This window comes from Pristiophorus japonicus, chromosome 9, assembly GCF_044704955.1.
Source record: "Pristiophorus japonicus isolate sPriJap1 chromosome 9, sPriJap1.hap1, whole genome shotgun sequence".
NCBI lineage: Eukaryota > Metazoa > Chordata > Chondrichthyes > Pristiophoridae > Pristiophorus > Pristiophorus japonicus.
The window spans coordinates 173,313,086-173,327,420 of NC_091985.1; the positions used below are offsets into that span (position 1 = coordinate 173,313,086).

A 14,335-nucleotide genomic window follows, 5' to 3' on the forward strand; every position below is an offset into this window, starting at 1 on the left:
GGGGAGGGATGGGGGGGAGAAGGGGGAGGGATGGGGGGGGAGAAGGGGGAGGGATGGGGGGGGAGAAGGGGGAGGGATGGGGGGGGAGAAGGGGGAGGGATGGGGGGGGAGAAGGGGGAGGGATGGGGGGGGAGAAGGGGGAGGGATGGGGGGGGAGAAGGGGGAGGGATGGGGGGGAGAAGGGGGAGGGATGGGGGGGGAGAAGGGGGAGGGATGGGGGGGGAGAAGGGGGAGGGATGGGGGGGAGAAGGGGGAGGGATGGGGGGGGAGAAGGGGGAGGGATGGGGGGGAGAAGGGGGAGGGATGGGGGGGAGAAGGGGGAGGGATGGGGGGAGAAGGGGGAGGGATGGGGGGGAGAAGGGGGAGGGATGGGGGGAGAAGGGGGAGGGATGGGGGGGAGAAGGGGGAGCGATGGGGGGGAGAAGGGGGAGGGAAGGGGGAGGGATGGGGGAGAAGGGGAGGGATGGGGGGGAGAAGGGGGAGGGATGGGGGGGGAGAAGGGGGAGGGATGGGGGGGGAGAAGGGGGAGGGGATGGGGGGGGAGAAGGGGGAGGGATGGGGGGGGAGAAGGGGGAGGGATGGGGGGGGGGGAGAAGGGGGAGGGATGGGGGGGGGGAGAAGGGGGAGGGATGGGGGGGGGAGAAGGGGGAGGGATGGGGGGGGGAGAAGGGGGAGGGATGGGGGGGGGAGAAGGGGGAGGGATGGGGTGGGGGAGAAGGGGAGGGATGGGGGGGAGAAGGGGGAGGGATGGGGGGGAGAAGGGGGAGGGATGGGGGGGGAGAAGGGGGAGGGATGGGGGGGAGAAGGGGGAGGGATGGGGGGGAGAAGGGGAGGGAAGGAGATTGGGGGGGCTGGAGGAGAAGGAGATGGGGGGGGGAAGCTGAACGGGTCAGGCCCGAGACTTCGGGCAGGGCCCGTCCCCAGTACCAGATTTACAGGTAGGTGGCGATGGGTCGGGTCGGGGGGGTGGTGGGAGGGAGGTTGGAGGGAGGTCGGTTCGGGTCGGGGGGAGGGAGGGAGAGGGAGGTCAGGTCGGGGGGAGGGAGGTCAGGTCGGATCCAGTCTGGGGGCGGGGGAAGAGCGAGAGTCGGGTCGGGTCCAGTCCGGGGGTGGGGGAGCGGGAGTCGGGTCGGGTCCGGGGGGGGGGGGGGGGCGGGGCGGGAGTCGGGTCGGGTCCGGAGGCGGGAAGCGGGAGTTGAGTCGGGTCAGGAGGAAGCAGGAGCTGGCCGTGAGAGGAGCCTTATGCACACAGCCCCAGTGAGGCCATTCGGCCAGGGCTAGGGGCTGCGTGCTTCAGGCCCCTCCCACACAGTTTTGGGCGCCTGGAGCTACTGCACATGCACGGCCATTGTAGCGCGCATGTGCAGAGGTCCCGGCACTGTTTTCAGCGCAGGGACCTGGCTCCACCCCCTACAGCTCCTGCTGCGCCGCGCCGAGGGCCAGAAGACCTGCAGGGAGGTGGAGAATACGGAGGGTTTTTTTTCGGCGCACTTTGTGGCGCGAAAAACGGGCGTCCAGGTCGGGACTGCGCCGTTCTAGGCGCAGCTCGAAACTTGGGCCCATAATATCTATATTTAAAAAGAGGGATAGAACATGTCCAGGGAATTATAGACCAGTCAGCTTAACATCGGTGGCAGAAAAAATAATGGAATCTCTACTAAAGGAGAAAATAGAACATCTAGAAACCAAAAATATAATAATGAATAGTTAGCATGGATTTCAAAAGGGAAAGTCTTGTTTGACCAACTTCATTGAATTTTTTGAAGAGGTAACAGAGAGTAAACAATGGTAATGCAGTAAATGTAATTTATCTAGATTTTCAAAAAGCCTTCGATAAGGTATCCCATAATAGACTGATGAATAAAGTCAGAGAATGCAGAGTCAGGAGACAAGTAGCAGAATGGATAGCTAGCTGGCTTCAAGACAGAAAGCAGAGAGTCGGGGTAAAAGGTGTGGTGATGTTCCACAAGGATCAGTGCTGGGACCACTATTGTTCACAATTTATATTAATTTAGACTATGGAATCAAAAACACAATTTCTAAATTTGCAGATGACACCAAATTTGGAGGGGGGAGGGAGGGCGGGGGGAGGAGAAGATCGTCAATACTGAGGAGAATTGCAATAAATTACAGGAGGACATTAATAAACTTACAGATTGGGCATATAATTGGCAAATGTAGTTCATTTACATTTTGGTAGGAAGATTAGGGAGGTCACTTGTTACTTGGAGGGTTCGAGTGTAGGTGGGGAAGAGGAACAAAGGAATGTCAGAGTACAAACACACAAATCACTAAAAGTTGCAAGGCTTTAAAAAAGCAAACCAAGCACTAGGGTTTATTCCTAGAAGTATAGAATTGAAAAGTTGGGAAGTTATGCTAAACATGTATCGAACCGTTGTTAGATTGCACTTGGGAGTATTGTGTACAGTTCTGGTTGCATTATAAAAAGGATAAAGAGGCATTGGAGAGGGTGCAGACAAGATTTACAAGGATGATACTAGAAATGCGAGGGTATACATATCAGGAAAGGATGAACAGGCTGGGTCTCTTTTCTCTTGAAAAAAGGTGGCTGAGGGGTGACCTAATATGAAAGATTTTGATAGAATGGATAGAGAGAGAATGTTTCCACTTGTGAGGAAGAACATAACTAGAGGCCATCAATATAGGATAGTCACCAAGAAATCCAATAGGGAATTCAGAGGAAACTTTTTTACCCAGAGTGGAGAGAATGTGGAAATCGTTACCACAGGAAGTGGTTGAAACAAATAGTACAGATGCATTTAAGGTGAGGCGGGACAAGTACATGGGGGAGAAAGGAATAGAGGATTATGCTGATAGAGGCTCGAGTGGAACATCAACGCCTGCATGGACTGGTTGGATTGAATGGTCTGTTTCTGTGCCGTATATCCTATACTGCAATTTTACTGTCCTCGCAAAGCACAAACACAAAAGTTATAGTTTAACTCCAAAGGCAGATCCTGAACTGACCAGAGGGAAGCAGTGACAGACACTCTGAGGAGGCCGTTTATATGAACCCATGGAAATGATGGCAGGAAAAGACGCACGGGTCCATCTTGCCTGCACGCTGCTGGGTTTGACACCACATGGAGTGCAATGTTAACTGAATTTACAACGTGCTCAAGGACACCTAGATACATTATAAATGTAACCAAAGTATATGTAAATGTAGCAAATGTGCTCCACCTGTGTTTAGAATACACTTGAAATTTAAATGGCTGGGAGCTGAACGCCACTCACCCGTGCAAGTACACATAGGCAGAGTCTGCTGGTTGCAACAGTCCCAATATAAACAATGTACTGTCAGCTGTGAATTAATACTTTACCTGCACGATCATACAGGACAGCCATGTCAATCATACCATCCTTCTCCCTTCTGCCTCAATACTAAACTATACTAAGAAGTAAGAAAACAGAAAATGGATAACAGCAACAACTTGTATTTATATAGAGCCTTTAGCATAGTAAAACATCCCAAGGCACTTCACAGACAAAAAAAAATTGAGACTGAGCCGAAGGAGGAGACATTAGAAAAAGTGAACAAAAGTTTGGTCAAAGAGGTAGGTTTGAGTGTCTTTAAAGGAGGAGGAGAGAGAGGGGATGGAGCTGAAAGGTTTCGGGAGGGAATTCAATTCCACAACTTAGGGCCGAGACAGCTGAAGGCATGGCCACCAACAGTGGAGCAATGGAAATCAGGGATGCACAAGTGGCCGGAAATGGAGGGTCTTGGAGGGTTGTAAGGCTGGAGGAGGTTACAGAGCTAGGGAGGGAGGAGCAAAACCATGGAGTGATTTGAAAATGAGAATGAGAATTTTAAAAATTGGGAACCAGGAGCCAATGTAGGTTGGTAAGCACAGGGATGATGGATAAAAGATCTAAATCAAGCCAATCTTCAACAAGACAATCACATTATGTAGACACTGGCAATTTAGATTTTGCTGCACACTATACCAACTAAGGTACTCATAAACTAAATCATGAACTAAGCTTTTATACTGTCACTATTAGAACAAATTGGAACAGTAACTATTAAAAAAAGATAGTCTGTCACTAAAGCTTGTTAAATTAAAGCCCTCTCTTACTAAATATAGAACAATGAAGACATGATATGGGTGTATCAAAGTAGTTGCTTACTACATGCACTCAGGAACAGAAACTGTCCTCCTCATGTAGTATTATATAAATTGGACATGGAATCTTACAATTCCAGGAAACATATTAAATGTCACACTCCGGAAAGCCTCTCTTCCCGATGTTTGTTGTACTGTGATAAAAGTGCACTTCCTACTGATTATCCTGTTATATATCCTTAACATTTTACTATAAAATAATAGTTCAACCTCGGTGTATGCTTTTCCAAACAAAAAGGTTCAGTGAAGCAAAGCTCTCAGAATGCCTTTTTTTTTAAATGACAATTCAACAGCTACAATAATAAATTGTTTTTTATTTGAAAAGGTTCACTTTCCCAATCTTCCTGGCAAAAAAAGTTCTATTTTGAAAGCAGCAGCACACATATCATTAATAAAAAGTCTTTTAATCAATCGACCAAGAGGAATTTCAGGAAGATGTGGGAAGGGACTCCTTTAACCAGTAAGGAACAGAGGACTGCCTTGGCAAAGTTTAGCTCTGAAATACTGGTGCGTTCAATGTTATAGTGTAACTACTGGAAGAACAGCTCAGGAATATATTCATACAACCTCTGTAAATAAAATTCAAAGGTGTGCAAAGCAAATGGTCAGAACAGATACTGATTAACGATACTGTCTGTATGCTGCACACTCCAAATACAAATTTGTTCAAGGTCCAAGAGTCATAATGCTTTTCAGAATTATGAAAACTGCCATATTGTTCTTTTAAAACACTGATACAGCATTGCGATTCATTGGTTTGCATGGTTCTAACTGCCTCTACGAAAATTATGAATTGTGATGTATCCCTTTGATGTAACAATATGCAAGAGCAAAATTAATGCTTTTATATTGTTTACTTGTCCTTGTTATTTTGATTCGTTTTTCAAAGATGTGAACCAAGTAATTTTAGCATCGAATTCATTATACTAACTAAAAAAATAATTAAGACAATAAATTAAAGTTTCTCAGAATATTTCCCTTTCCATTAAACCAAGTTATTAACGTATCGTTTACTCTGTAGGAGATCAAAATGTTTTGATTTGTGAAATAAAGATCAGTTTGCAGAACAAACGTGTATGAATGTAGGAATCGCAATTGAAGCAAATAGTTACCCTGAGTGTAAAGCAGCCTAAATAAATTTGTAGAGCGCATTTATTAAAATTAAGATTTCTCAAGAAAGTAGCATAAAAAAGAGCGCGCTTTGGTTTCAAAAAAGCCTAAATGATTCCTCAAGGAAAGATTTGGCACACCCTAGCGTTCAAACATGGAACTTTTACTCAGTTTGACAGATTTATGCAACATCTCGTTAGATTCCAGAATGTGACCTGGCTCCTAGCTAAAGCAGAAGCAACGATTTAATTCTACAGGCATTCCACCTCCACTTTAGTGCACCTTTCCCTTGCGGAAAAGGGGAAATACTCTCAATGCCTGACCTAGCTGTTTGACTCAGTCATTGCTGAATTACAAGCATGAACTGATACGGTGCGAGAAAACGCTGTACAGGATTCCAAACGGATGGATTACAGTAAAGGATTTATTAATACAAAAGGATCCTGCAACCATTTGGAAAGGTCACAGGCCGTCTTTTCTGACGCCCGACTCTGTGCAAAGAGATGAGAGTGTAATGACGCATTATTTGTAATGATTTTCGTTACGGGTCGCATAGTAACTTGTTTGTAATTAGGTGGTGCGGTCTGTTTAACAACAAAGTTCGTGAATTTATGTAGTTGCCTCTAATTTATAAATCCAACTCTAGATTAATATGGACAAGACCACTTCCTCCTGGTATTAACTTCTCCCCCACACCATTAGAGTTAAATCTGCCCCAGTATAGTGCTTTTTTTAAAACTATATCGTAGTAACATTGCAGTAAAATCGGTCTGAATGTGAACCAACCGCTTGACCGATCAATGATGACCTCACTTTGGGCAATGCCGAGTCCAGCTTACATGTTTTTTACTCTCCCTTCCCCATTCTAATTCTGTCTGGTTCTCTTTTCGCAAGAATGAATCTGAGCTGTTCTACTGATACTCCACTCAGAGTTCAGTTTAACTCCTTCAGCTGTTGCTTCCTCTTTAAAATACACAGAAGCTCTACCAACGAAAACATGAAACATCCGCCTAAAATCAGACTCCTGTGCCACTGTCGGGATAAGATAACGCGATATAAATTCGTGATCGAACCTCAATACAATCAATCTTCTTTCACCCGAAACACTTTGATGCTTTCCCTCATCACTATTATTTCCTGACAATGTTCTCGCTGCTATTCCCTATTCTGCTCCATTTGACATATGTTGGCGCAATATCCATTATAAGTGACCCGGGGCTAAATTCACCAAAAAGATGGGAAAATACTAACCCCATAAAAATTATATCAAAATGCCACCAAAGGCCGAGAAATAATCTGTCTCAATAATATTTTGCGTATACAGGTATAATACAAATATTCAAACTGTGTCGGACTTGTTAATGCACGCCATATACTTGAGAGTAGAATTTAAGATGTTAGCTACATAAATAATTGAAGGTGTAATACTGCTAAAAGTTTTTGGCACTTCGATACTGAACAAATCGTCCACTGTTTGTACAGTCAAAGACGGCTGGCATTAGCCTGTTCTATTGTTCTATTCCCTTCCTTCACTTTTAACCACCGTCTCTTTCCCCGTCAAATCGGTGCCCACTCCTCTTAAATGTCTCCAGTCCCCACTCCAAATTATTTGCCCTACTCTCGTCTGCAAGCCCTCCTTTTTCGTCCCCTTTCTCGGGGTTGTAGCACCTCCCCATTTCACCCGTGCTCTCCTTGTCCCGGCTGGATCCTACTCGCTCACTCCACTCAATCTGTATGTTCCCAGTTTCTCTGCGGGACTCACTCACTCTCTGCCCGCTTTAAACCCCGCCTGGGCTATAGGAATCCGCCACTGTTGAAATCACTGCGCCTCAATACTTTAGATCACCAGAGCACCGCATGCAAAGTGAAAGAGGAAAAAAATCCCATTAATATTACTCCAAGCTGGGGATGAGGATATGGGGGGGGGGGGGGGGGGGGGAACAAACAAGTCGCTAGTGCATCCGATAGTAAATTAGCATTGCACGGTGTCTTGATGCTCAGATTGTCACCAGAACACACATGAATCTAGACTCGGCGTGTTGTATAGCTAGTGCCCCACTGCTGTCACTCCTCCGTGCATTTATGTCGGTGCTTTGCAGGGTCCATTATTACCCCTTGTATGTAGATATTCTCTCCCTCCACCCCACCAAGAGAATAAGCCAGACAGCACACCAAATACATGCTCACACACCTTTCAAATACTCTTATCTGGGAATGTCAAGAGTCACCCAACCGCACCAGACCGACCCCTTAAGCAGCGGGCAGAACATTTATAAAAAATACACATCTTTGCAAATTGTATTTCCAGAGTTTGAAGAGTTCCCTGTGTGTTTGCGTGGTGGGAGAAGTCTCCATCTGCCCTTCCCCACCCCTCTCCCTTGCGACTAATGCAATCTAACCGAATATATCCTTCGGGCGTGTGCACGGTGCACACAAGGTGCCATTCAGATCCGCACTCACCCTGTAATAGGTGTTGACATGAGTGTGAAGGAATGTCCCCCCCCCTCGCCACCCCACATACCTTCGTCCAGTAACCGCTCCAAATGGTTGAAAATGCCGCAGAAGTTGGGCAGGCTACTCATCAGCTTCTTGTCGTTCATCAGTTGCATGAGATAGTCTGGGGTCGGTTTTGGTCGCTCCTTATTTTCCATTTCCCCAACCATATTCCAACAAACTTCCCCCTCCTCAAAAAAACACACTAACACACACGCACACACAAGGGGGAAAAAAGAGCTTAGAAAGTTCTGGCGTAGAAGAGTCTCTCTCTCTTCCTTCCTTCCTTGTTGATCCCAAATGCTTGTCCTTTTCTTGTTGGGTTGTCTCTTTGTTTGTTTGTTTGTTTGTTGTTTCTCCTCTGTTTTTTTTTGGGGGGGGGTGTGACTGGAAGCTGCACCCCCGGGGGATTTTTTTGTTTTTCTCCTTGTGGTGGTGTGTGAATGCTGAGGCTGTGAGGTGAGGTGCGCGGCGGCGGCGCCTCCACACACACACACTGACTCTCGAGCTCGAGCTCTCGCGCACTAACGGCAGCTGTCCGTTTGTTGTTTTCCTCCCCTCCTCCCGCTCCCGCTCCGCGTTCCAGATCGAGCTCGCAACAACCCTCGCGCGGCGTCACAGCCTCTCGAGACACACGTGACGCACGCTCGCGCCAGCCGGCCACCTCCCTCTTTCCCCTAGCCCCGCCCCCTTTTCCCCGTGCCTGTACACATGCGCGTACGCTCACTCAAGAAAAAGTGAGGCTGCTGCGCACGCGCGGGGCAGGAGGAGGACGCCACAGTGTGCGTGTGTGTGTGTCCTCTCCGAACGCGCGTGCGCGACTTTCCCCCCCCCCTCTCTCTCTCTCTCTCTCTCTCAGCAGCGCCACCAGTCGGTCGGCGGTGGTGTGTTTGGAGGTGGAGTTCCGCGCAGCCGCGTTGTGCCTTTTGCGCTCCTTGCGTGCTAAGGGAAAGACTCCGCGCGCATGCGCGCCGTGCGGGCAATTCCGGAGACGGGCTTGCAAAAGCAGCGCTGAAATATCTGACAAGCGCGAGATGAATTACCCCCGAGAGATGTGGGTTTGTATTCCACTTTCCATAACCCACCACCACCACCCTCGCCTTTGTGTCCTCGCACAATAAGCTTATTCATATGCATATAAGCTGGACTGTGTTGGTGCTAAATACCTATTACTTTGCGTGGAAGGTAGCGAGAAAACCTAAATATTCATGAGTCCTTTTTCTCTCTCTCTCTTATGCAGCCACTGGATTTCTTCTCCGAGTTGATGTTGAAATGTGGAGGAATTGCGTTAATGAATGCATGCCTGCACACGCGGAAACAGAACCCGGGTAAAGAAAGAACTCTTAAGCTTTGTTTGTTTAAAATCTACACTCAATAAACTGTTCCCATGGAAAGCAACACAGGAAAAATATTGTTCAAAAAAAACTACTGCCAGGGGATAACACTAATTCTAGACTTCATTTATAAGAAATGCAACCTGTTCCCACTTCCAAAAACGACTCCGTGGCACGTTGTGTTCCGATGCTAAACATTTTCTTTAAATGATTTTTTTTTATGTTTAAAAAAATGTTTGCATTGTTGAGCATCAAAGCAAAATTTAAATCTCGCGTGCACAGTGACCATTTAAGTTTCCATATTGTAGTGTGAAATTGTCAAATAAAATTTGACTCTTCCAAATCTTTCTGCAATGGGTTTATTACTTGACAATAGAAAGCTTATAATCGCACAGTTTATAAACGTGTGCTTTTTACCAGGTCTACCCTTGACCACCTGCTGCACATCTTTCCGTTATTGTTTCAAAGTTCTTAATCTGTTTAGAAACGAGGGAATACAATTATTTTAGAATAGGTTGAATAACATTGCGTGTTTTAATTCTGTAGTCAATCACTTTCCTCCTGAGTTTTAATACAAGTGCAGTGACGTGTCACGACAGCGGGTGTGTCTGTATCATTGCAATTCCATCTCTACCTTTGTGACATTGATATAGCCACTGATGTTTGGAAGCTCTTTGTGTAGAGCATCCGTTTGCTTGAAGAGTTCACACCGTGCTGAGAGGAAAGAAGGGGGCACGTTTGCTTCGGCGTCAGAACGCTGGAATGCTATCCATTTAGCACTTGAGGAGGAAAAGCTGTGCTTTCTCTCTGCCCAAGCGATCAGACAGAAATACCCATGTCCCACAGCAGAAGCAGGCATCATAACTGAGTGTTTGGGTGGGGACGGTCCAGGGCAGATCGGATCCACCGATGGAATGTTTTTCTATTATATATTCTTTGGCATGCCACACCTGCCAAGGGATCTATCTCCCCACACTCCCTCTGCCTCTGTTTAATATAGATAACAACACTAGCTTTAATTTCAATAACAAAATACAATTTTTAACGGTATGTTCAGATAATTATGCCAAATTACCTATCCACAATGAAACGTAGATGGACAGTTTTACTAGTGCAAATGAATTTTGTCAGACTTTAGAATATATGTGTTACTGACGTCTAAGGCTCGGTGTCCCAAATCTCCACATCACAATTCATAACCTATTTTTTCTGCTGCATTTGTTGATGTAACACTTTTTCTTTGTTATGAAATATCTGATTTTGTTTATAAGCAAAACGCCCAAACTGTTTTAAAATAACTGCACGACTCAACTGGCAAATACAACTTTTGCTAAGTTCGGACAGAGAAGTAACCGAAACAACGAGAACCATGTCCCTGATTTATACTGACCGGTAAGTTATTTGCTCTGATCACTGGGATTGTACTGAATTTCTGACTTAAACAAAAATACATACTTCGCAACACCCCTTTTTTTTTTGCAGGTCATCGGTGAAAACTGTATGAGTAAAATTTTAATCCGGCAACACCTCTTGGACTACTGAAATAAAATTCGCTTAGTTATCCATTTGTTTGAAAACTTTAAATAAGAGTAAAGCAAATCGAATAAAAGGTATTTTTTTATTCTCCGAGTATGAGGCGGTGACTAAATAGGTTGTGGGTTGCTGGGGGTATTTTCCAGCTGGGGGTGGTTCAGCTGTTTGGAATGTTGAAATGCACAGAGGCGGACTGTAACTAATTTGGGAAATGTACATTTTCGTTTTTCAGATAACTGATTTTTTTTAAAAAAGAGATTGATTGTACGAGTTTTTTTTCCACTGTACCTTTGTGTCAGCGAACTCGGTAAAATGAAAGACAGGCAAAACAACATTGTCTGTATTTGCATTTTCAAGTTTCAGATATTTTGCTTAATGCGTGCTTAATAAATCACTTTATACTTTGCTTTTATATATGTATACTTCTGCAGACATATAATGGACAGATATTCGCAATTCAGCATTTAACACTACTGTACCGTCTCATTTTCCATGTGATCTGCTGTTATTAGAGTTTACTAATCTACATTAAAACATTTATTTTCTCCCAGTAATTTCTACTGTTTCTGTTAGATGGACACTGGTGCAATTGAAATACTGGGTGCGCTGTCTACTGCAAATACATCTGTTAAATTTATACAAATCAATTACATTCCCAGTGTACCGATATATCTTAATGATCCGACGTGACTGATCATTTGGTTGTACAAAATATGAACTCTAGTTATTATACACTGAAATATATAGCTTGGACTAAAAATATGAACCTGTGCAATTTCTGCAGGAATCTGACGAATCACTGAACTCTAGTAACCCTACAAATCAGTATAGGCAGTTTAAGTATACGGTATTGCATTGTCACACTTCAAACATTGCAGATAGTAACACCAACCCTGTAATAATGTCGTTAAAATATGCAACCAGAAAACTTGTCTCCTCAACAAACATCTTCCGACAATAAAAACCTTCCGTCAACCACTTCATAATTTTTACTTCAGTCATATTTGCCACAGCATCAACAACTTATGTTTTCTTATGTAGTCACCGGGGCACCGCCAGTATACAGCATAAACATGTCTGGATTCCTGTGTAAAGTACTTAATTTAAGACAACCTGTTGATTATTTACATTTAAGAATCATGTGACTGATTTGGCTAATGAGTTTGCAGGCCTGATTCTGCGGCCCCTGTAATGACATGGCAACTACCGGTTTGAGGAGCGGCAGTTCGACCAAGCAATCCAGCAGAAACGTATCGACATAGCCTGGTTGGGATTGCAACAGTCCTACCCAGGAGAGAGCATGCCTGGATATTAGGGTGGGCAGAGAGCACTTGCCCAATATTTAACAAAAAATATTTAGACATTTTAAACGGAAGAATCCCCGTTCTCTGAACATTTAACTTGAGATTAGGTAGGTTTACAAAGTGCATTGGGGGGCGTCTAGTTTGTTAATTAAATTTGACACCGCATTGAATTTATTTCGGGAGTCTCACTCGACTCGGCCCTTAGCTCCAGGTATACCGCCAGTTTAGCTCAAATCGCTTCATCAGTGCTAATCCCGCATTGTAAATGCAACCTTATATTGCTGATGCTAGAGCTTAATAGTATTTAGAACACTTTTTTGCTAGACCTTGCTTTCTGTGCCTATTTTACTGTGCTACTTAGTTGAAGAATGAGGTTTTTTGTTAAAAATTGTAGAACATTTGTGTTAAAAAGATCACATTGTAACTGCTGATGGCTCATAGCTAATTCTAGTAAGACCCATCATTGAGTTATTTTCCTAACTTGTAATTCTAAAAATGTAACTTTATATAGAAATTAATGTACATATTTTATACACATTAGTATCGCTAAATATGGTACACATTCTATACACATTTATTGTCATATTTAGATTACCTAGCCAAACAATTTAACTCTGTTCTAATTTTTTTTAAATGGCAGCTGATTTAATTTGCGAATACTCAATTAAAATCGTGCTCCAACTGTATTAGGAAATTGCCTTTATTCAATTAAATTTTTTTAAACCACACGAAAAATTCATCACAATAATCATAATGATGAAAGTATAGTTGGCCAGTAGTGGGATTACAACAAAAAAAATCCTAAATGCTTAGATTTGTTTTGGTGGTGGGGTGGTTCCGGTGCATCTCTCCTGATACTCCACACTGGTTAACCTGACCTGGCAATGGTATAACTTATTGGCTCCATGGATGTGACTGTATTGGATTTATGTCACTGCCAGGAGACCACTGATGGAATAGTATCACGATGAATTTTGTGTGTGCATGTATATATATATATTAATGGATCCTTCATGGCATTATACATACACAAAGTCAGAGAATTTGGTTAATTTCCTACCTGTCTGTTGTTGTTTCTCTGTCGCTAATTTTATGCTGCTCTTGCTCTTCTCTTTCTCTTCCTAACTTTTCTTTCTCTTCATCCTTATGGGTGGCGGGTGGTGTGGCAGAGAAATGAGCCACTAAGGGCTGCAGCCTGCAATTTTCCAGTGGAGGTTGTAGGGGAAATGTGACATGCAGCCCCCAGTAGTTCCCTTACCATCCCCTGCCACTTGGGCTTCCCCTTGCTCTCATGTTGTCCACTTTCCTTCCCACTATCCCATCCTCTTCTGACAACCTTCTAATTTCAAATGTTATCCCAGTCACTTCCATTGCTACCCCAACTTGTTCCCATTTGAGCTACCCATTCAGCCCCTGTTTACATCCTTTCCCCTCACTCCACTGTCACTCACCTCTTCCTTAGCCTTCAATCCACTTCCCCTCACTTCTTTCAAGGATAGCAGGTGAAAGGCCTCCTCACACTCACATGCTTCCTTCTTCCTCTCTCTGTCCCTTTCCTTCAAAGTTTTGTTTGCATTCAAAATTCAACTTGCTTGTTTTTTAAAAAATTCAGATTAGTGTGAGGAAAGACATTGTCTCCCTGTGTGTGTGTGTGTTTTTTTTTTACCTCAGCTATCCACAATTAGAATGTTTATATTTTCTGTCAACAAAACACACAGGCGTTTTGTTTGCTTCAAAATTCAACTCTTTAAAAAAAAATTCAAATTAGGATGAAGAAAGTCACTCTGGCCCTGAACTTCATCATTGTTTTCAGCATTTATGACATTGTTACAGCATTATTGCGCTGAAATGATTGAGGAAATGTGTGCTTTAGCGCATTACGCCACTTATGAAGCATTATTTCACTAAATGCAAATGTCCTCATTAATGATGAAAGTCATATGCCAGTCATAGTCCCTCTATGCTCATTTGTTTAGTGGTACTGTCCAAGTACACAGAGGTTTTCTGGATCTATCTTGCCCCTAAAATCAGTCTAACTGCTCTAATAGAAGAGGGCACCAACTTTACTTACTGATTACAGGCTTCCAAGGAATTTTTGCTAACCTCTTCCTTCACATTTTTCTAATCATTTCATTTTACTGTAATGCTTTCTGCTCTTCCTGGAATTTTTGGGGGATCCCTGACTGCCCTCACCCCCAAACCCACACACCGATCGAATTTGGGCAAGGGATGGCTTTCCCCGTGAAAACATCACTCAATGCCATCACAATACAAGAGAAGCTGCATTTCCCAGGCCAGGAGAATCAGGCAGCATGGCAGAGGACAGAAGCCCACCAGTTTACGACCCAACCCAATGTGTGTACAGGCTGCACCAGTCCTACACAAGCCTCTCCGAGGAGCTGTGTATCTGACA

At 44.2% G+C, this 14,335-nt stretch overlaps 1 protein-coding gene across 7 annotated transcripts in view; it reads right to left on the reverse strand.

The window, feature by feature from the left end:
* Window positions 1-8,014, reverse strand: part of LOC139273333 (KH domain-containing RNA-binding protein QKI) — a 635,187-nt gene extending 627,173 nt beyond the window's left edge. For all 7 annotated transcript variants that reach the window (XM_070890149.1, XM_070890146.1, XM_070890148.1 and 4 more), the window contains exon 1: window positions 7,780-8,014. In XM_070890149.1, coding sequence (XP_070746250.1) covers window positions 7,780-7,921 — 142 coding nt within the window. In that variant the 5' untranslated portion in view covers window positions 7,922-8,014. The remainder of the gene's footprint in view (window positions 1-7,779) is intronic.
* Between the last annotated feature and the right edge of the window lie 6,321 nt (window positions 8,015-14,335).